The 22,166-nt window shown below is 44.4% G+C and overlaps 1 protein-coding gene across 1 annotated transcript in view; it reads right to left on the reverse strand.

Annotated features, from left to right (window-relative positions):
* The window catches only part of LOC309546761 (asparaginyl-tRNA synthetase-like), a gene marked incomplete at its 3' end in the record, with an annotated part of 74,505 nt that extends 53,707 nt beyond the window's left edge, over positions 1 to 20,798 (reverse strand). Inside the window, exons 1-4 of the mRNA XM_082246452.1 lie at positions 20,618 to 20,798; positions 12,583 to 12,692; positions 9,628 to 9,748; positions 5,404 to 5,544 (exon numbers count right to left, since the gene is read on the reverse strand). Coding sequence (XP_082102578.1) covers positions 5,404 to 5,544; positions 9,628 to 9,748; positions 12,583 to 12,692; positions 20,618 to 20,755 — 510 coding nt within the window. The 5' untranslated portion in view covers positions 20,756 to 20,798. The remainder of the gene's footprint in view (positions 1 to 5,403; positions 5,545 to 9,627; positions 9,749 to 12,582; positions 12,693 to 20,617) is intronic.
* Positions 20,799 to 22,166: the final 1,368 nt, after the last annotated feature.

Below are 22,166 nucleotides of genomic sequence, written 5' to 3' on the forward strand. Positions count from 1 at the left end.
CTATATACACTGGTTCACTTGTGCACAGATATCGGCCTATATACACTGGTTCACAGATATCAGCCTATATATACACTGGTTCACTTGTGCACAGATATCGGCCTATATACACTGGTTCACAGATATCAGCCTATATATACACTGGTTCACTTGTGCACAGATATCGTCCTATATATACACTGGTTCACTTATGCACAGATATCGGCCTATATACACTGGTTCACTTGTGCACAGATATCGGCCTATATATACTGGTTCACTTGTGCACAGATATCGGCCTATATACACTGGTTCACTTGTGCACAGATATCGGCCTATATACACTGGTTCACTTGTGCACAGATATCGTCCTATATATACACTGGTTCACTTGTGCACAGATATCGGCCTATATACACTGGTTCACTTGTGCACAGATATCGGCCTATATACATTGGTTCACTTGTGCACAGATATCGGCCTATATATACACTGGTTCACTTGTGCACAGATATCGGCCAATATACACTGGTTCACTTGTGCACAGATATCGGCCTATATACACTGGTTCACTTGTGCACAGATATCGGCCTATATACATTGGTTCACTTGTGCACAGATATTGGCCTATATACACTGGTTCACTTGTGCACAGATATCGGCCTATATACATTGGTTCACTTGTGCACAGATGTCGTCCTATATATACACTGGTTCACTTGTGCACAGATATCCGCCTATATATACACTGGTTCACTTGTGCACAGATATCGGCCTATATACACTGGTTCACAGATATCGGCCTATATACACTGGTTCACTTGTGCACAGATATCGGCCTATATATACTGGTTCACTTGTGCATGGATATTCGGCCTATATACACTGGTTCACTTGTGCACAGATATCATCCTATATATACACTGGTTCACTTGTGCACAGATATCGGCCTATATATACACTGGTTCACTTGTGCACAGATATCGTCCTATATATACACTGGTTCACTTGTGCACAGATATCGTCCTATATATACACTGGTTCACTTGTGCACAGATATCGGCCTATATATACAATGGTTCACTTGTGCACAGATATCGGCCTATATACACTGGTTCACAGATATCGGCCTATATACACTGGTTCACTTATGCACAGATATCGGCCTATATATACACTGGTTCACTTGTGTACAGATATCGGCCTATATACACTGGTTCACAGATATCAGCCTATATATACACTGGTTCACTTGTGCACAGATATCGGCCTATATATACACTGGTTCACTTGTGCACAGATATCGGCCTATATATACAGGTTCACTTGTGCATGGATATTCGGCCTATATACACTGGTTCACTTGTGCACAGATATCGGCCTATATATACTGGTTCACTTGTGCATGGATATTCGGCCTATATACACTGGTTCACTTGTGCACAGATATCATCCTATATATACACTGGTTCACTTGTGCACAGATATCGGCCTATATATACACTGGTTCACTTGTGCACAGATATCGTCCTATATATACACTGGTTCACTTGTGCACAGATATCGTCCTATATATACACTGGTTCACTTGTGCACAGATATCGTCCTATATACACTGGTTCACTTGTGCACAGATATCGGCCTATATACACTGGTTCACAGATATCGGCCTATATACACTGGTTCACTTGTGCACAGATATCGGCCTATATACACTGGTTCACTGATATCGGCCTATATACACTGGTTCACTTGTGCACAGATATCGGCCTATATACACTGGTTCACTTGTGCACAGATATCGGCCTATATACACTGGTTCACTTCTTGTGCACAGATATCGGCCTATATACACTGGTTCACTTGTGCACAGATATCGGCCTATATACACTGGTTCACAGATATCAGCCTATATATACACTGGTTCACTTGTGCACAGATATCGGCCTATATACACTGGTTCACTTGTGCACAGATATCGTCCTATATATACACTGGTTCACTTATGCACAGATATCGGCCTATATACACTGGTTCACTTGTGCACAGATATCGGCCTATATATACTGGTTCACTTGTGCACAGATATCGGCCTATATACACTGGTTCACTTGTGCACAGATATCGGCCTATATACACTGGTTCACTTGTGCACAGATATCGTCCTATATATACACTGGTTCACTTGTGCACAGATATCGGCCTATATACATTGGTTCACTTGTGCACAGATATCGGCCTATATATACTGGTTCACTTGTGCACAGATATCGGCCTATATACACTGGTTCACTTGTGCACAGATATCGGCCTATATACACTGGTTCACTTGTGCACAGATATCGTCCTATATATACACTGGTTCACTTGTGCACAGATATCGGCCTATATACATTGGTTCACTTGTGCACAGATATCGGCCTATATATACACTGGTTCACTTGTGCACAGATATCGGCCTATATACACTGGTTCACTTGTGCACAGATATCGGCCTATATACACTGGTTCACTTGTGCACAGATATCGGCCTATATACATTGGTTCACTTGTGCACAGATATCGGCCTATATACACTGGTTCACTTGTGCACAGATATCGGCCTATATACATTGGTTCACTTGTGCACAGATATCGGCCTATATACACTGGTTCACTTGTGCACAGATATCGGCCTATATACACTGGTTCACTTGTGCACAGATATCGTCCTATATATACACTGGTTCACTTGTGCACAGATATCGGCCTATATACATTGGTTCACTTGTGCACAGATATCGGCCTATATATACACTGGTTCACTTGTGCACAGATATCGGCCTATATACACTGGTTCACTTGTGCACAGATATCGGCCTATATACACTGGTTCACTTGTGCACAGATATCGGCCTATATACATTGGTTCACTTGTGCACAGATATCGGCCTATATACACTGGTTCACTTGTGCACAGATATCGGCCTATATACATTGGTTCACTTGTGCACAGATATCGGCCTATATACACTGGTTCACTTGTGCACAGATGTCGTCCTATATATACACTGGTTCACTTGTGCACAGATGTCAGCCTATATACACTGGTTCACTTGTGCACAGATATCGTCCTATATACACTGGTTCACTTGTGTACAGATATCGTCCTATATACACTGGTTCACTTGTGCACAGATATCGGCATATATACACTGGTTCACTGATATCGGCCTATATACACTGGTTCACTTGTGCACAGATATTGTCCTATATACACTGGTTCACTGATATTGGCCTATATATACACACTGGTTAACAGATAGCCTATATATACACTGGTTCACTTGTGCACAGATATCGTCCTATATATACACTGGTTCACTTGTGCACAGATATCGGCCTATATACACTGGTTCACTTGTGCACAGATATCGGCCTATATACACTGGTTCACAGATATCGGCCTATATATACTGGTTCACTTGTGCACAGATATCGGCCTATATACACTGGTTCACAGATATCAGCCTATATATACACTGGTTCACTTGTGCACAGATATCGTCCTATATATACACTGGTTCACTTGTGTACAGATATCGGCCTATTTATACTGGTTCACTTGTGCACAGATATCGGCCTATATACACTGGTTCACAGATATCGGCCTATATACATTGGTTCACTTGTGCACAGATATCGGCCTATATACACTGGTTCACTTGTGCACAGATATCGGCCTATATACACTGGTTCACAGATATCAGCCTATATATACACTGGTTCACTTGTGCACACATATATCGTCCTATATATACACTGGTTCACTTATGCACAGATATCGGCCTATATACACTGGTTCACTTGTGCACAGATATCGGCCTATATACACTGGTTCACTTGTGCACAGATATCGGCCTATATACACTGGTTCACTTGTGCACAGATATCGGCCTATATACACTGGTTCACTTGTGCACAGATATCGGCCTATATACACTGGTTCACTTGTGCACAGATATCGTCCTATATATACACTGGTTCACTTGTGCACAGATATCGGTCTATATATACTGGTTCACTTGTGCACAGATATCGGCCTATATACACTGGTTCACTGATATCGGCTTATATATACACTGGTTCACAGATATCGGCCTATATACACATGTGTTATGTTCTCCATGGGGTGTTTACATATTGTATATTATATATTGTATCCTCAGGTGCTGTGGATCTGTGGACCAATCACAGTTTAATTCTTTTACATCCATGTTTGTTATGTTGGTGTTGGTATGAAAGTACCATTTGTGTAGGATTATTCTGTATGCAAAATATTTTTCAATAAATTTAGATTGAACAAATTGTGATGGTGAGGAAGGCTCCACAATAGCACTGCGGGAGGCATTCCCCCCCCCCCCCCCCATCAACACTGACAACTCCCGGTTGAAGGACAGAAAATTGTAGCTGATGGCGTGCCTTACACTCTCCATGCTCTGGCTTCCTCCTCAGTCCAGCGCTGGCGGCCCTCCCCAGGCAGAACACAGCACTTTGTCATGTTGCCCATCTCTTGTGAGCCCAGGCAGCTGCTTACACTACCTCTAGGGGGCGCACCTTCACACAGGCTGGGCTCATAGTACTACAGGAGGGAGTTGCCTTTACACATCATTACAGGAGTGCCACTCAGTCCTGAAAGAATGCCCGCCGCCACTGGAAGAAGAAACTGCAGCACATGCTGGAATATTTATTTTAATGGGAGGCCATAGTTCTACTTTATTCCTGCATTAAGGATTGTGGTTTGAAGTTGCGTTTCTTCCAATGCAACAAGTATTATTGGGATCTATGTGCATTGATGGGAAAAGGGGGGTCAGCCTTTGGTGTTTGAACACATGCCTATGAGTAGCGCTGCGTTCAAATGCAAACAGCAAGATTTGACAAAGCCTTTACACACAATGCACAAAAACATATGTAAAAAAAAAAAAAAAAAAAAAAAAAAAAAAAGGCACACACATACTAATATATATATATATATATATAAAAAAAACACACACACACACACATATAAAAACACACAATACACACACACATAAAACACACACACTACACATATATAACACACATATAGAACACACACACAATACACACATACACATATAACAGACAAACATAACACACACACATATATATAGAACACACAGTACACACACACACACACACACACACACACACATATATATATATACACAGACATAACACACACACACACACATAACACACATAAAGAACACACACAATACACACACACACATAACACACATACACACACATATATATATACACAGACATAACACACACAATACACACACACATACACACACATAGAATACACACAACTAACACACATATATAATACACACAATACATACACACATAACACTCTACCTTGAAATACTCCTGGATGGCTGCTGTGGCTTCGCTGCGGATTCTCAGTAGGGATCCAAACGCGTTGGTCCTGCAGCGCAGGTGAGGAAATTGACGCACATATTCTGGGGGGTGGCGCTGTTTAATTTTAAATGGAAAATCCTGCAAAACACAAGGACACCTTCAAATAGTCAATGCACCAAAAGCATTCCGTTCCCTTAGGGCACATTCACACCATGCACTGGGAAAGCATACGTCTGATTGTTGAAACACATAAAGCACTTTTAAAGAGGTACTGAAGCCTTGACATTTTTTCCAAAAACAGAAGTATAGAAAAATGTTGCACAGGACAATAATTACTTCCAAATAGGTCCAAAAATGCACTACCATCCTTTTAAAGATGCAGCCTCTGGTTTCCTTTGCACCACTTCCCTGAACTTCCAGTTGAGGAGCGCAGCCTCATAGCATCATCACAACTCACCTGATCCCTCTCCTTAGGACTACATGTGCCATCATTCCTAATGCCAACACTCATGCATGCCCCATCACTGACCAAATCTGGAGCCAGTTTCTATCTCAGGCTGCCTGGTCATGACAGCGCTGCCATCATCCTATAGTGCTCTCCAGACAGCTCACATGAAAGCCTGGCTACAATGGCTCTCCATAGGACCCTGCAAGGCAATGTGACCACCTTTAAAGGGGTAGTAAACCACACAAAAATAAAAAAAATGTGGCCTCTGCAGGATTATGCCAGACTTACCTTAAAACGAAGCCCTCTAGTGATACATTGTCACCACTGACAGGGCTTCCATCTATACAAGGTCTTTCAGATTTGCGGGCTTTGGCTGTTTGGCTTGCTGGTTTGTTAAACTTCCACAAGTGCCGGTGAGTGTGTGTGTGTTATTTTTACTCCCAAATCCCACACTCTGTCCGTTGCATTATCTTGATCCCTGCCCTCTATAGGTTACATTGTCCTGACCCCCACCCTCTGTACGTTACACATTCCTGACCCCTGCATGTGTCGCCACTGAATCATCCAAGACACTGCCACTCCATCGGTGCATTCAACTCTTCCCTACGCGTTTCATCCAATCGGACATCATCAGGGGCTGGATACACTAACAAACTCACTCTATTATAAAGCAATTACCAGGCACACTCCTCCCAGACTCCTGAATGTTTCATCGTCCTGACCCCTGTCCTCTGCACATTATCCTGACTCCAACACTGTGTCCATTACACTTTCCTGACCCTTGCACACAGTACTTTCCATTTCCCCGACCTCACGTTACATTTCCCTGACCTCAGCCCTCTGCACGTTACATTTCCCTGACCTCTGCACACAGTACTTTCCATTTCCCTAACCTCTGCATGTTACACTTTCCTGACCCTTACACACAGTGCTTTCTATTTCCCAAACCTCTGTACCTTACACTTTCCCGACCTCTGCACGTTACATTTCCCTGACCTCAGCCCTCTGTACATTACAGTTCCCTGACCTCAGCCCTCTGCACGTTACATTTCCCTGACCTCTGCACACAGTACTTTCCATTTCCCTGACCTCTGCACGTTACATTTCCCTGACCTCTGCACACAGTACTTTCCATTTCCCTGACCTCTGCACGTTACATTTCCCTGACCTCTGCACGTTACATTTCCCTGACCTCTGCACGTTACATTTCCCTGACCTCTGCACGTTACATTTCCCTGACCTCTGCACGTTACATTTCCCTGACCTCTGCACGTTACATTTCCCTGACCTCTGCACGTTACATTTCCCTGACCTCTGCACACAGTACTTTCCATTTCCCTGACCTCTGCACGTTACATTTCCCTGACCTCTGCACGTTACATTTCCCTGACCTCTGCACGTTACATTTCCCTGACCTCTGCACGTTACATTTCCCTGACCTCTGCACACAGTACTTTCCATTTCCCTGACCTCTGCACGTTACATTTCCCTGACCTCTGCACGTTACATTTCCCTGACCTCTGCACGTTACATTTCCCTGACCTCTGCACGTTACATTTCCCTGACCTCTGCACGTTACATTTCCCTGACCTCTGCACGTTACATTTCCCTGACCTCTGCATGTTACATTTCCCTGACCTCTGCACGTTACATTTCCCTGACCTCTGCCCTCTGTACGTTACATTTCCCTGACCTCAGCCCTCTGTACGTTACATTTTCCTGACCTCAGCCCTCTGTACGTTACATTTCCCTGACCTCAGCCCTCTGTACGTTACATTTCCCTGACCTCAGCCCTCTGTACGTTACATTTCCCTGACCTCAGCCCTCTGTACGTTACATTTCCCTGACCTCAGCCCTCTGTACGTTACATTTCCCTGACCTCTGCACGTTACATTTCCCTGACCTCTGCACGTTACATTTCCCTGACCTCTGCATGTTACATTTCCCTGACCTCTGCACGTTACATTTCCCTGACCTCTGCACGTTACATTTCCCTAAACTCTGCCCTCTGTACGGTACATTTCCCTAAACTCTGCCCTCTGTACGGTACATTTCCCTGAACTCTGCCCTCTGTACGGTACAGTTCCCTGAACTCTGCACGTTACAGTTCCTTGAACTCTGCACGTTACAGTTCCCTGAAACTCTGCACGTTACAGTTCCCTGAAACTCTGCACGTTACAGTTCCCTGAAACTCTGCACGTTACAGTTCCCTGAAACTCTGCACGTTACAGTTCCCTGAAACTCTGCACGTTACAGTTCCCTGAACTCTGCCCTCTGTACGTTACAGTTCCCTGAACTCTGCCCTCTGTACGTTACAGTTCCCTGAACTCTGCCCTCTGTACGTTACAGTTCCCTGAACTCTGCCCTCTGTACGTTACAGTTCCCTGAACTCTGCACGTTACAGTTCCCTGAACCCTGCACTTTACAGTTCCCTGAACTCTGCACGTTACAGTTCCCTGAACTCTGCACACAGTACTTTCCATTTCCCTAACCTCTGCACACTACACTTTCCTGACCCTTACACACAGTGCTTTCCATTTCCCCAACCTCTGTACGTTACACTTTCCCTGACCTCTGCATGTTATGTTACATTTCCCTGACCTCAGCCCTCTGTACGTTACATTTCCCTGACCTCAGCCTTCTGTACGTTACATTTCCCTGACCTCAGCCATCTGTACGTTACATTTCCCTGACTTCTGCCCTCTGCATGTTACATTTCCCTGACCTCTGCACACAGTACTTTCCATTTCCCTAACCTCTCTGCACATTACACTTTCCTGACCTCAGCACTTGGTACAATCAGGACTGGTTTTCTAATCTAGCGGGACTGCCTTAAAATGTTGCCGTGACTGAAAAAAAAAAAAGGATTGAAAAACGCTCTTTAAAAAGGACACTTAGGCTGACCAAACACTAGCAGAATTTTGTTAAAACATTTTTGTTTTAAGAGCATCCGCTCTATTTTCTACTCATTAGTGGAATCAAACAATATGCCAACTTTAACCTTTAACACCGGTAATTTTGCAGAAAAATTTAAGTGGCAATTCGAGCAAGAGCAACTGAAAGAACCATTAAATTTAATCACCCATCAAACTTTAATTTTAAACGGGATAAAAAAAAAAAAAAAATTTAAAGTATAACTAAAGACAAAACGTTTTATTTTGTTTTGGAAAGAGTGGAGAGGGAATAGATTACCTGTCGTTTTTTTATATCGCGGTGTGTGTGTACCCGTTAAGGAGGAGATTCACCCTCTCCATTTCTCCTGTTTACTTTTATCACTGAAAGTGAAAGTAAAAGTAAAAGAAAATTCCACATTTTGGAAAGTATTAGAGGGGAAAATCTTCCAATAAACCTGAAGGGTCCCCAAAGAAATCCCTTAATTTGTAGTGATTTCCTCTCACTTCCTGTTTGGCTATGGAACAGAAAGTGACGGGAAATCTCCTTAATGGGACACAGATGACGGAAAAAAAATTTGACAGGGCTCATCACGCTCCCTTACTCTATCCAAAATGAAAAAAAAAATAAAATAAATGATATTATATATTTATATATATATATGATAAAAGCCATACTGGATTCTTCAATTGGACTGCCCCGTGCTTGACTGAAAATAGCAGATCGTTGCTTCGACTGTTTATTGATGGACAAATGAACTGAAATGCAAATTAAAGAATCGGAATTGCTGAGTGTATGGTCAGTATAGAAATGAACAGAAGATTGCCATTCCATCTAGAAATCGCACTTCTGAGACTCTGGAATCATAGAGGACATCTTACTTTGGTGTCACATTCTCCAATCACTCGAATATCTTCTGCCTTGACCTCCACACTCTGCTTGGTGCCCACGCTACTCACCAGAGCCCCCGACACTTCCACCGCACTGCCAAAACTGATGGCACTAAAGGGAAACAATGAAGCCAAATCAGAGAGACAATGTACAGCTTTACAATCTTTATATAATAATCCTATAAAGCTTTTACCCTTTCGCTGCCAGAGCCCTTTCTGCATCTTTTTTTTTTTTTTCCCCGAAGAAAATTGGATTTTTGTCTTACCCTTAAATCCTTTTTTTCGGAGGTTCACTGACAGACACAGCTTCAAGTCTTCAGACCATTGGATATTACACGGTCACGCTTCAGGAGTAGGTGGAAACCTTTTTGGTTACGCCCCCTGGGGCAGTCCCAGAGGGAATACCATCTCTTCCTGCTGTAGACTTTCAGTTTGTATCAAGCAGTGTCAGAAGAACATAACTCAACCCCAACAGAGGGGCGGGAGCTGTGTCCGTCAGTGAACCTCAGAGAAAAGGAATTTACAATAAGACAAAAATATAATTTTCTCTTTTTTTCACTGACGGACAAAAGTTTCAAGTCTTCAGACCATTGGGATGTCCCAAAGCAGTGTCAATATGAGGGGTGGGAAATAAACACAGCAAACGCATAATTCCCAACAAGGATAAACATAGCTAACCAGGTAACAAGGAGCTCAACTAGAACCAACTGGAGCTCACCACTAGAAAAAAAGAATTTTCACCCTCAAAAGGGTAAGCCTCCGTAACCGCAGCCTGCAAAACCTTGCGGCCAAATGTTGCATCCGAAGATGCAAGTACATCCAACTTATAAAACTTTGTGAATGTACAGGCGACCACGTAGCCGCCTTGCACACCTGAACAACTGACACCTGATGATGGAAGGCTCAGGAAGCATTAGGCACCCTCATAGAATGCGCTTTACCAGGGAAAGGCGGAACCTGACCCTTAACAGAATAGGCCTGCACCACCGTCTGCCTGATCCACTTTGAAATGGTCGCAGCAAATGCAGCCTGCACCTTACGAGGTCAATCAGTAAGAACAAACAAAGAATTGGATTTCTATTTGGTTCAGTCACCGCCAGGCACACCCAAATCACCCTTACCACATCTAAGGAACGTAAGGCAATTTCCTTACGATGTTTCGGCTTAGGACATGGGGACGGTAACACAATATCTTCATTCAAATAAAACCCAGAGACAATATTAGGAAGGAACGCCTGACAGGGTCGTAACACCACTTTGTCCCTTTGAATCACCAAATAAGGTGACCGATAGGACAATGCAGCCAACTTCGCCACGAAGAAAGCCACCTTCTGCGACAGAGTGAGCAGAGGAAATTCCCAAATATTTTCAAAGGGAGGCCTTTTAAGCACCAACAGAACCAAATTGAGATCCAACGGAGGTACCAGGGAGGAGCCAGATGGCGGAAACCGTGCACAAAAGTGTGAACCAAGGATTTCGCCACCAACGGCTAAGGCAGAAATCTGGCCCTTGATGGTGCTCAGAGCCAAACGTTGATCTACACCCAATTGCAGAAACTCCAACAGGCAAGACACAGAAAAGGAGCGGGGAGAAAGCCCCCGCGACTCACACCAAGTAATGTACGCCTTCCAAACTCTATGATAAACCTTCCTGGAAGTAGATTTCCTAGCCTTCAACAGAGTAGGAATTAGGGATGCACCGATCTGATATTTGGATCGGATATCGGCGCCGATATGGCCATTATAGCTGGATCGGTAACATTGACCGATCCACTGGCCGATCTGGTTTTTGCTGAGTAACGGCTCAGCCATCCCTTACTTGGTGTAGTAGTAGTATGGGATGGGTGCTGCTACTTCCTGTATAGGTCCGGCTCACAGTGATATCAGATGCACTCCGCCTGTGAATGGAGGAGCCATACACATGAAGCAGCGGCTTTGCTCTGTACTGCAGCCGCATGCTTTGTGTGTAGCTCCGGATCGGTTCCGGTATCGGCGATTTCACAACGCCATGTATCGGTATCGGGAACAAAAAAGTCAGATCGGTGCATCCCTAGTAGGAATCACCGACAGCCCTCTGTCCTTCAGCACCTGGCTTTCAATAGCCAAGCCATTAAAGCCAGCGACTGTAAAGCAGGATGGAAGATTGGTCCCTGAGACAGAAGACTGTCTGTCAGTGAACGAAAAAGAAAATCATTTTAGGCCTGAAGATTACATAAAACCAAAAACATTATATATTTTCTGAGAGCAGACAGCCCTAGAGAATAAAATAGCGGTAGTTCCAATTTTTTATGTCACTCGATATTAGCACAAAGCTTTATGAAATTTAGGTAAAAAAAACACACTAAAGTTGCACTAAACTAGGGCGTTTTGCCAGTACGAGCCACCCTGCCGAAATAAAAAGGTGGCGGTTGGTCGGGAACTGGTTAAATAACAAACATGGTAGTACTTACCTGCTCTGTGCAATGATCCTCCTCTTCTCGAGTCCCGTTCCAGTGCTCCTGTCTCCCTCTTCTGAGTGCCCCCATAGCCAGGGGCACTCGTGCTCCTGAGCCAACTCTATGTGTCCATTACGTTTCTGCCCCCCCCACTTCCTCCTCGCTTGCTGTGATTGAGCCAATGGATCCCGCTGCTGTCTCTGAGCCAATGAGAAAGCCTCTGCTCTTGTGCACATCCCTGGATTGAGATTGGGCTCAGGTAAGTATAGGGGTCAGGTAAGAGGTGGGGGGGCCTGCATGCAGAAGGTTTTTTTTTTTTTTTTCTTAATGTACAGAACCCATTGATGGAAAAAACATTTTGCCTTTAGAACCACTTTATTAAAACGTTTTTTTTTTTCCCCATAGAAAAAAAGTTTAAATTCCCCACCCCCGTATGAAGGGTACCTTAGGACATACACATATGGGATATTCCTACACTTGTGCCTGTTCTGCTATAATGCAGACACTGTTACCTGTGTTTGAGGCTGGGCTCGGCCACGATCTGGAGGTTTTGCAGAGAAGATCCATCATTGATATGAAGGAATAAAACTTCTTTCTGGTCTCGGACAGAGCGCACCCAACCCTGCGGAATAAGAGGAGGTTAGAGAGCCCACGTATTCTACAACAGTGTGACAACCCAACTACACAGGAGGACTTATCACAGCTTTGATTATATTCTTTGATTATATTATATATATATATATATATATATATATATATATATATATATATATATATATATATATATACATACACACATAGTTACATAGTTAGTGAGGTTGAAAAAAGACATCAGTCCATCCAGTTCAACCTATGATGTGTGTGTTTGCTGTTAACCGTACATTGTATACCCCTGTATGTTGTGGTCTTTAACCACTTTACCACTAGAGCATTTTGTGGTCTTACGTCTGGGCCACTTTTTGCGATTCGGCGCTGTGCGACTTTAACTGACAATTGCGCGGTCGTGCGACGCCGTACCCAAACGAAATTGACGTCCTTTTTTTCCCACAAACAGAGCTTTCTTTTGGTGGTATTTGATCACCTGTGCGATTTTTACTTTTTGCGCTATAAACAAAAAAATAGCGTTTATTTTGAAAAAATAACAATATTTTTAACATTTTTTTGTATGAAATTCCCCCCAAAAAAGATGTAAAAAACAATTTTTTTTTAAATTTTTGGCCAATTTGTTTTCTGCTACCGATGTTTGGTAAAAAAAAATCGCAATAAGCGTATTTTGATTGGTTTGCGCAAAAGTTATTGCGTTTACTAACAAAGGGAAAGATTTCTGTCATTTTTGGTGTTTTTTTTTTAACGAGTAATGGCGGCGATCTGCGATTTTTTTTGCGGGACTGCGACATTGCGGCGGACAGATCGGACCCTTGACTGACATTTTTGACACTTTTGGGGGTACCAGTGACATTACTACAGTAATCAGTGCTATAAATATGCACTGTTACTGTAAAAATGACACTGGCAGGGAAGGGGTTAATTGTATTGGAGAGGGAGGGGTTAATGTATGCCTGGTGCTTACTAACGTGTGTGGGGGGAGGTGACTGTGTGAGACAGGGACAGATCGGATGTCCAGCTATGCTGAACACTCCGATCTGTCACTCCCTGTCACTGAGGAGATCCGCCCGCTTGTGTTTACACAGGCGGGCGGATCTCCACACTAGATCCCCGACGATCGGGGCAGAGCAGCGGCGATCGCCGCTGCTCCTCCCCTGGCCCGACTCCCGCTGTGAATGAAAACAGCGGGAGCGCGCCTCCGGCGGCGCGCGAGCGCCGCCTACAGGGGAGGAGTCTGGCGACGTAGGTCTACGTCGTCAGACGGGATCGTGCCACTTTGCCGCAGTACTATTCCAGTACTCAGCGGTAAAGTGGTTAAGGTGCCCATCTAATAGTTTTTTTAAACTATCAATGCTCCCTGCTGATACCACTGTTTGCGGAAGAGAATTCCACATCCTTACTGCTCTGACAGTGAAGAACCCTTTACGTATTTCAAGGATAAACCGCCTTTCCTCTAGTTTTAGTGAGTGGCCACGTGTCTTATTGTATTCCCTTTCTTTGAATAGTTTGTTCCTTATGCTAGGGTTGCCAGTACAGTATTTTTACATTGATATCATTACACATACATTATATATATATATATATATATATATATATATATATATATATATATATATATATATATATATATATATATATATATATACACACACATATACATACATACATACATACATACATACATACACACTTTATTTATAATGGGATATATACAGTGGGGAAAATTATTATTTGATCCTCTGCAGATTTTGTAAGTTTGCCCACTTATAAAGAAATGAAGGGTCCATCATTTTTATCATAGGTGTATTTCAAATGATAGAGACAGAATATCAACCAAAAACCCAGAAAAAGCATGATACAAATGTTATAAAATGAGTTGCAGTTCAGTGAGTAAAATAAGTATTTGATCCCCTACCAACCCACAATATTTCTGGCTCCCACAGACTGGCTGCAGTATGTGCTCATGTGGTACACAGATTAGTCCTATCAATTTAAAGGGTAACTCCGCTTTCATAGGGGAAAAAGAATAGCAAATAAAGAAAAAACAATATAGCGTATACAATGGCGACACAAATCATATTGTAATTTAATGTTATTAAAAATGACCTTTCATTTTCAATCTGCAGCTGTTGTAATTTTCTGAAAATGCAATGCAATATGGCCGCCTGGAGCAGTTCTGTACACAGAATGTATACTGACCACACCCCCAGAAACATCATTTCCTGCTTGTGTGATTGGCTCACCAATTTTCCCAGAAGTCTGCCTAAGATACAAGTCAGATTTCAGGCATCCCCTGCAACAAAAATGTAATTTTTGGTGAGATACTCCCAATAGGAACACGTCTAAAGGGATGCAGGCCCAACAGATTTCCTCATTAGTGCCCTGCAGCTGCCACAGCTGGTTGATAATTATGAAACCACTCCCATTGGACCCACTCAGCACAGAGGAACAAACAATGATTTCTTCAGAATAACAAAAGGAAGGAATCTGCAACAAAGTTTGTTACAATCCTTGCAATGTACAGAGATCACCCAGAGGGGAATGTTTTTTTCTCAACAAAAGTGGATTTACTCTTTAAGAAGGCGCTCCCAACGACAACGTGTTAGGTGTATAAAAGACACCGGACCACAGAATCTCTTCCAATCAAACCTCATCATCATGGGCAAGACTAAAGAGCTGTCAAAGGACAGACATCAGGGACAAGATTCTAAATCTGCACAAGGCTGGAATTGGTAAGATAATCAGCTTGGTGAGAAGGAGACAATTGTTGGGGCGATTATTCGCAAATGGAAGAAATACAAAATAACTGTTAATTGCCCTCAGTCTGGAGTTCCATGCAACGTTTCGCGGGGGTAAGACTGTACATGAGAAAAGTGAGGGATCGGCCCAGAACTACACAGGAGGAGATTATGAATGATCTCAAGGTAGTTGTGACCACAGTCACCAAACAAACCATTGGTAACACAATACACCACCATGGATTAAATTTCTGCAGTGCCCACAAGGTCCCCTCCGCAAGAAGGCACATGTACAGGCCCGTCTGAAGTTTGCCAATCAATATCATGAAGATGAAGAAAACTTAGCTAAACAAATCCTGAAAATGATTATAGCCACTACACAAAAGCTTTTGAAATCATCTCGTCCTTTAAATAAACCTCCTTGGTCCCTTCTTACTTTTTTAGCAGCTTAGTTTTGTTTCCATGCCTCCGCTCCGAAGCCGGCGCCATTTTTACCATTAAGAAAAAAGTGGGTTTGTATGGGCGCTTCCGTGGATCTTGTCAGGGAGTGTGTAGGTCGCTGCACCTGGGCAGCACTTGAGAGGAGAAGCTGCTCTGGAGATAATCAAGACAAAAAAAGCAAGGCGCCTCCAAGTGCAGTAAGGTCGCGGATGGAAAGACAATGACCACAAATGGATGAGAACCTTCTTCCCTTAGTCAGAACATTGAAGATGGGTCGTAGATGGCAATACAATGACCAAAAATGGATGAGAACCTTCTTCCCTTAGCCAGAACATTGAAGATGGGTCGCGGATGGAAAGACAATGACCACAAATGGATGAGAACCTTCTTCCCTCAGCCAGAACATTGAAGATGGGTCAAGGATGGCAAGACAATGACCAAAAATGGATGAGAACCTTCTCTTAGCCATAACATTGAAGATGGGTCGCGGATGGAAAGACAATGACCACAAATGGATGAGAACCTTCTTCCCTCAGCCAGAACATTGAAGATGGGTCAAGGATGGCAAGACAATGACCAAACATGGATTAGAACCTTCTTCCCTTAGCCAGAACATTGAAGATGGGTCGCGGATGGCAAGACAATGACCACAAATGGATGAGAACCTTCTTCCCTCAGCCAGAACATTGAAGATGGGTTGTGGATGGCAAGACAATGACCAAAAATGGATGAGAACCTTCTTCCCTTAGCCAGAACATTGAAGATGGGTCGCGGATGGAAAGACAATGACCACAAATGGATGAGAACCTTCTTCCCTCAGCCAGAACATTGAAGATGGGTCAAGGATGGCAAGACAATGACCAAAAATGGATGAGAACCTTCTCTTAGCCAGAACATTGAAGATGGGTCGCGGATGGAAAGACAATGACCACAAATGGATGAGAACCTTCTTCCCTCAGCCAGAACATTGAAGATGGGTCAAGGATGGCAAGACAATGACCAAACATGGATGAGAACCTTCTTCCCTTAGCCAGAACATTGAAGATGGGTCGCGGATGGCAAGACAATGACCACAAATGGATGAGAACCTTCTTCCCTCAGCCAGAACATTGAAGATGGGTTGTGGATGGCAAGACAATGACCAAAAATGGATGAGAACCTTCTTCCCTTAGCCAGAACATTGAAGATGGGTCGCGGATGGAAAGACAATGACCACAAATGGATGAGAACCTTCTTCCCTCAGCCAGAACATTGAAGATGGGTCAAGGATGGCAAGACAATGACCAAACATGGATGAGAACCTTCTTCCCTTAGCCAGAACATTGAAGATGGGTCGCGGATGGCAAGACAATGACCACAAATGGATGAGAACCTTCTTCCCTCAGCCAGAACATTGAAGATGGGTTGTGGATGGCAAGACAATGACCAAAAATGGATGAGAACCTTCTTCCCTTAGCCAGAACATTGAAGATGGGTCGCGGATGGAAAGACAATGACCACAAATGGATGAGAACCTTCTTCCCTCAGCCAGAACATTGAAGATGGGTCAAGGATGGCAAGACAATGACCAAACATGGATGAGAACCTTCTTCCCTTAGCCAGAACATTGAAGATGGGTCGCGGATGGCAAGACAATGACCACAAATGGATGAGAACCTTCTTCCCTCAGCCAGAACATTGAAGATGGGTTGTGGATGGCAAGACAATGACCAAAAATGGATGAGAACCTTCTTCCCTCAGCCAGAACATTGAAGATGGGTTGTGGATGGCAAGACAATGACCAAAAATGGATGAGAACCTTCTTCACTCAGCCAGAACATTGAAGATGGGGCGTGGATGGCAAGACAATGACCAAAAATGGAGGAGAACCTTCTTCCCTCAGCCAGAACATTGAAGATGGGTCGTGGATGGCAAGACAATGACCAAAAATGGATGAGAACCTTCTTCCCTCAGCCAGAACATTGAAGATGGGTTGTGGATGGCAAGACAATGACCAAAAATGGATGAGAACCTTCTTCCCTCAGCCAGAACATTGAAGATGGGGCGTGGATGGCAAAACAATGACCAAAAATGGATGAGAACCTTCTTCACTCAGCCAGAACATTGAAGATAGGTCATGGATGGCAAAACAATGACCAAAAACCGACCGACAAGGCAACAAAGGAGTGGCTCAAGAAGAAGCACATTAAGGTCATTGATCCGCTTGGCCAGTCTCCAGACCTTAATCCTATTGAAAATTTATGGAGGGAGCTGAAACTTCGAGTTGCCAAACAACAGCCAAGAAACCTTTAAAGATTTAGAGAAGATCTGTGGAGAAGAGTGGACCAAACCCCTCCTGAGATGTGTGTAAACCTGGTCACCAACTACAAGAAATGTCTTACCACTGTGCTTGCCAACAAGGGTTCCTCCACCAAGTACTAAGTCATGTTTTGCTCGGGGATCAAATAGTTATTTTACTCACTGAACTGCAACTCAACTTATAACATTTGTATCATGTGTATTTTTTATAGATTTTTGGTTGATATTCTGTCTCTATCATTTAAAATACACCTATGATAACAATCATAGACTCTTCGTTTCTTTATAAGTGGGCAAACTTCCAAAACCTGAAGGGGATCAAATAACTTCTTTCGCCACTGCATATATCCCATTATAAATAAAGTTTCAGTCTTAAAATATAACCACTTGGCCTTCAGAAGGTTTTGACCATCATGACAAGGGTATTTTTTGCTATTTGGCACTGCGCTACTTTAACTGGTAATTGAGGGGGTCATGCAACACTGTACCCAAACTAAATTTGTATCATTTTTTTTTCACACAAGCTGAGCTTTCTTTTGGTGGTATTTAAAAGAGAAGTATGGGGTTTGGGGTTATTGCCCAGTAATACTTACCTAGTTCGATGCTGCATCTGTCCCCTGGAGCCTCTGCACTAAGAGCCGAGCGATCGAACACCGCCGATCGCTCAGTTCTGACACCTCCAGGAGCAGAGAGCTGCTGACTGTCAGTCACCGCTTTCTGCTCTGCTCCCTCCTCGCTCATTGGAGTGCTGGGCTGTGGAGAGGTGGGGAGCGGCCAGCTCAGGCTCTCAGTGGCTCGCTGAGAGGCTGAGTCGGGTGTCAGTCCAGGCGGATCCCAACTCTGTGGTCCTGATGACGCGGTGCCTGGACAGTTGTTTAATGGACAACTGCGCGGTCGTGCGACGCTGTGCCCAAATAAAATTGATATTCTTTTTTTCCCACAAGTAGAGCTTTCTTTTGGTGGTATTTGATCTGATTTGCGATTTTTATTATTTGCACTTTAAACAAAAATAGAGCGACAATTCTGAAAAAAAAAAAAAAAAACCAATATTTTATACTTTCGGCTATATAACATTTCCAATAAAAAAAAAAAAAAAAATTAAAAATCAAATTTTTTCATCCTTTTAGGCCAATTTGTATTCTCCTACATTCTGCTACATATTTTTGGTTAAAAAAAATCCCAATAAGCGTATTTTGATTGGTTTGAGCAAAAGTTATCACGTCTACAAACTAGGGGAAAGATTTATGTAATTTTTATTTATTTTATTAGTAATGGCGGCGATCAGCGATTTTTAGCGGGACTGTGACATTGCAGCGGACAGATCGGACCCCTAACTGACATTTTTGACACTTTTGGGGGGACCAGTGACACTACTACAGTAATCAGTGCTAAAAATATGTACCGTTACTGTACTAATGAAACTGGCAGGGAAGGTGTTAAAACCAGGGGCGATCAAAGGGTTAAATGTGTCCCTAGGGGGTGCTTTCTAACTCTTTTAGGGGATGGAGTTATGGAATGAACACAGAGACCTGTGTTCCTAAATAGGAGGAGCTCTGTGTTCATTGCTGACAGAACAGTCTGCTGTGTTTACAACAGAAGATCGCTGTTCTGTCTCCACGGGATGTCTGGTGACAATAGCGCCCGCCGGCCCCGCAGAACAGCTCCCCCTCTGGGGAATGGGCATGCACGCGCCTCCGACAGGTACGTCGTATCGCGAGAACCTGCCAACCCGCCGCAGTGTATGTACTGCGGCTGGTTGGTCAAGTGGTTATTGGTGACATCATCAGAAGCTGCTGAGCGTGATTGTAAACCCCTGGCCCTATTCCACCGTGCTGGTGTGAAAGAGGGGAACGTGGTGGTCATGTGACTGCGATAAAACTTCAGAGAATGGCATTAAGGCTCCGTTCACATGTCAGCGTATGGATCGTGGGCAGAACCGCCGCGGTTCCGCCCGCGATCCGGAGATTATTGCAAATCGCGGGACGCCTGTGCGTTGCCCGTTGATTTGCAATAGCCCCCCAAACGCTGAGCGATGTTGCCGCGATTTCCGCCTGCCGAATCGCGGTAACATCGCGCAAAAAAATAATCGCGGGACGCATTACGCCCAAAAAAAGTACAAGAGCTTCTTTGGAGCGTATTGCGTCCCGCGATTTTTTTTTGCGCAATGTTACCGCGATTCGGCAGGCGGAAATCGCGGCAACATCGCTCAGCGTTTGGGGGGCTATTGCAACGCACAGGCGTCCCGCGATTTGCAATAATCTCCGGATCGCGGGCAGAACCACCGCGGTTCTGCCCGCGATCCATACGCTTACATGTGAACGGAGCCTTAGGGAATAGTATGTTGACAAATTTTGGGAAAGATCTATGTCTCTGCAATGCTGATCTGCAGCCCTCTATGATTGGAGACGGTGAATCGGATATCTCAGGAGCTCAGGAGATCCAGCAAAATAAATTCCTCACCTACCTGGATTTTTACTTTCTTTGGGTTTCCATCATGACTGGTGAGTGCTTCGCGCACGCTTATCCTGCTCAGGCTTCGGTGACAACGGTGCCAAGGACAGTGTGACACCAGCCTGGTGACAACCTTCCCTGCAACCAGCATGGTTCCTGCATTTCACCACTGATGATGATGATGATGATGATGGTGGTGATGGTGAGGGTGAGGGTGAAGCAGAGGGAGTAGACGAGACCCAACTACTGAAGAGAAAAAAAAAAAAACTTCTAAAACAAACATCTCTATAAAACATGTCTTCATGTTTTCTCTTTAGAATAGTGCAAAAATAGAAAAATAACTGCTGATCTGCCAGCAATCCAGAGTCTCTGATGACAACTCTGCTTTAATAAAATCCCAACCATCTGCCCTGAACTACAGGACTCCGCCTATCCCAGCTCCCCGCTCTGCCCTCCTCCTATCCCAGCTCCCCGCTCTGCCCTCCTCCTATCTCAGCTCTCCTCTCCATCCATCCTTCTATCCCAGCTCCCAACTCCGTCCCTCCTCCTATCCCAGCTCCCCGCTCTGCCCTCCTCCTATCTCAGCTCTCCTCTCCATCCATCCTTCTATCCCAGCTCCCCACTCCGTCCCTCCTCCTATCCCAGCTCCCCGCTCTGCCCTCCTCCTATCTCAGCTCTCCTCTCCATCCATCCTATCCCAGCTCCCCACTCCGTCCCTCCTCCTATCCCAGCTCCCCGCTCTGCCCTCCTCGTATCTCAGCTCTCCTCTCCATCCATCCATCCTCCTATCCCAGCTCCCCGCTCTGTCCCTCCTCCTATCCCAGCTCCCCGCTCTGCCCTCCTCGTATCTCAGCTCTCCTCTCCATCCATCCATCCTCCTATCCCAGCTCCCCACACGGTCCCACCTCCTATCCCAGCTCCCAGTTCCATCCTTCTTCATATACACACACATCAATTTCTTTGCAGGACTCACAATAGTAGCCTGTCCATACACTTGGGAGATGTAGCTCTGGGGGTTTGTATGAAAAGTGCTCTTGGAAGAAGCAGATCTGGGAGGGGGTGTATAGAGAAAGGGCTTTTGAGAGATGTAAATCTAGGGTTGTGTAGGGAAAGGACTATTTAGAGGTGTAGATCTGGGGGTGTATAGGGAAAGGAATCCTGGGAGATGTAGATCTGGGGGTGTACAAGGAAGGGGCTCTTGAGAGATGTAGATCTGGAGATGTGCAGGGTAGGGGCTCTTGGGAGATGTAGATCTGGGGGTGTGTAGGGGTGGCCTCTTCAGAGATGAGAATCTAGGGGTGTGCAGGGTAGGGGCTATTGGGAGATGTAGATCTGGTGGTGTGCAGGGTAGGGGCTCTTGAGAGATGTAGATCTGGAGGTGTGCAGGGTAGGGGCTCTTGGGAGATGTAGATCTGGGGGGTGTGTAGGGGTGGTCTCTTGAGAGATGTAGATCTGGGGGTGTGCAGGGTAGGGGCTCTTGGGAGATGTAGATCTGGTGGTGTGCAGGGTAGGGGCTCTTGAGAGATGTAGATCTGGAGGTGTGCAGGGTAGGGGCTCTTGGG

The sequence above is a fragment of the Pelophylax lessonae genome, assembly GCF_965119305.1.
Source record: "Pelophylax lessonae genome assembly, chromosome: 2".
NCBI classification, from domain to species: Eukaryota; Metazoa; Chordata; class Amphibia; order Anura; family Ranidae; genus Pelophylax; species Pelophylax lessonae.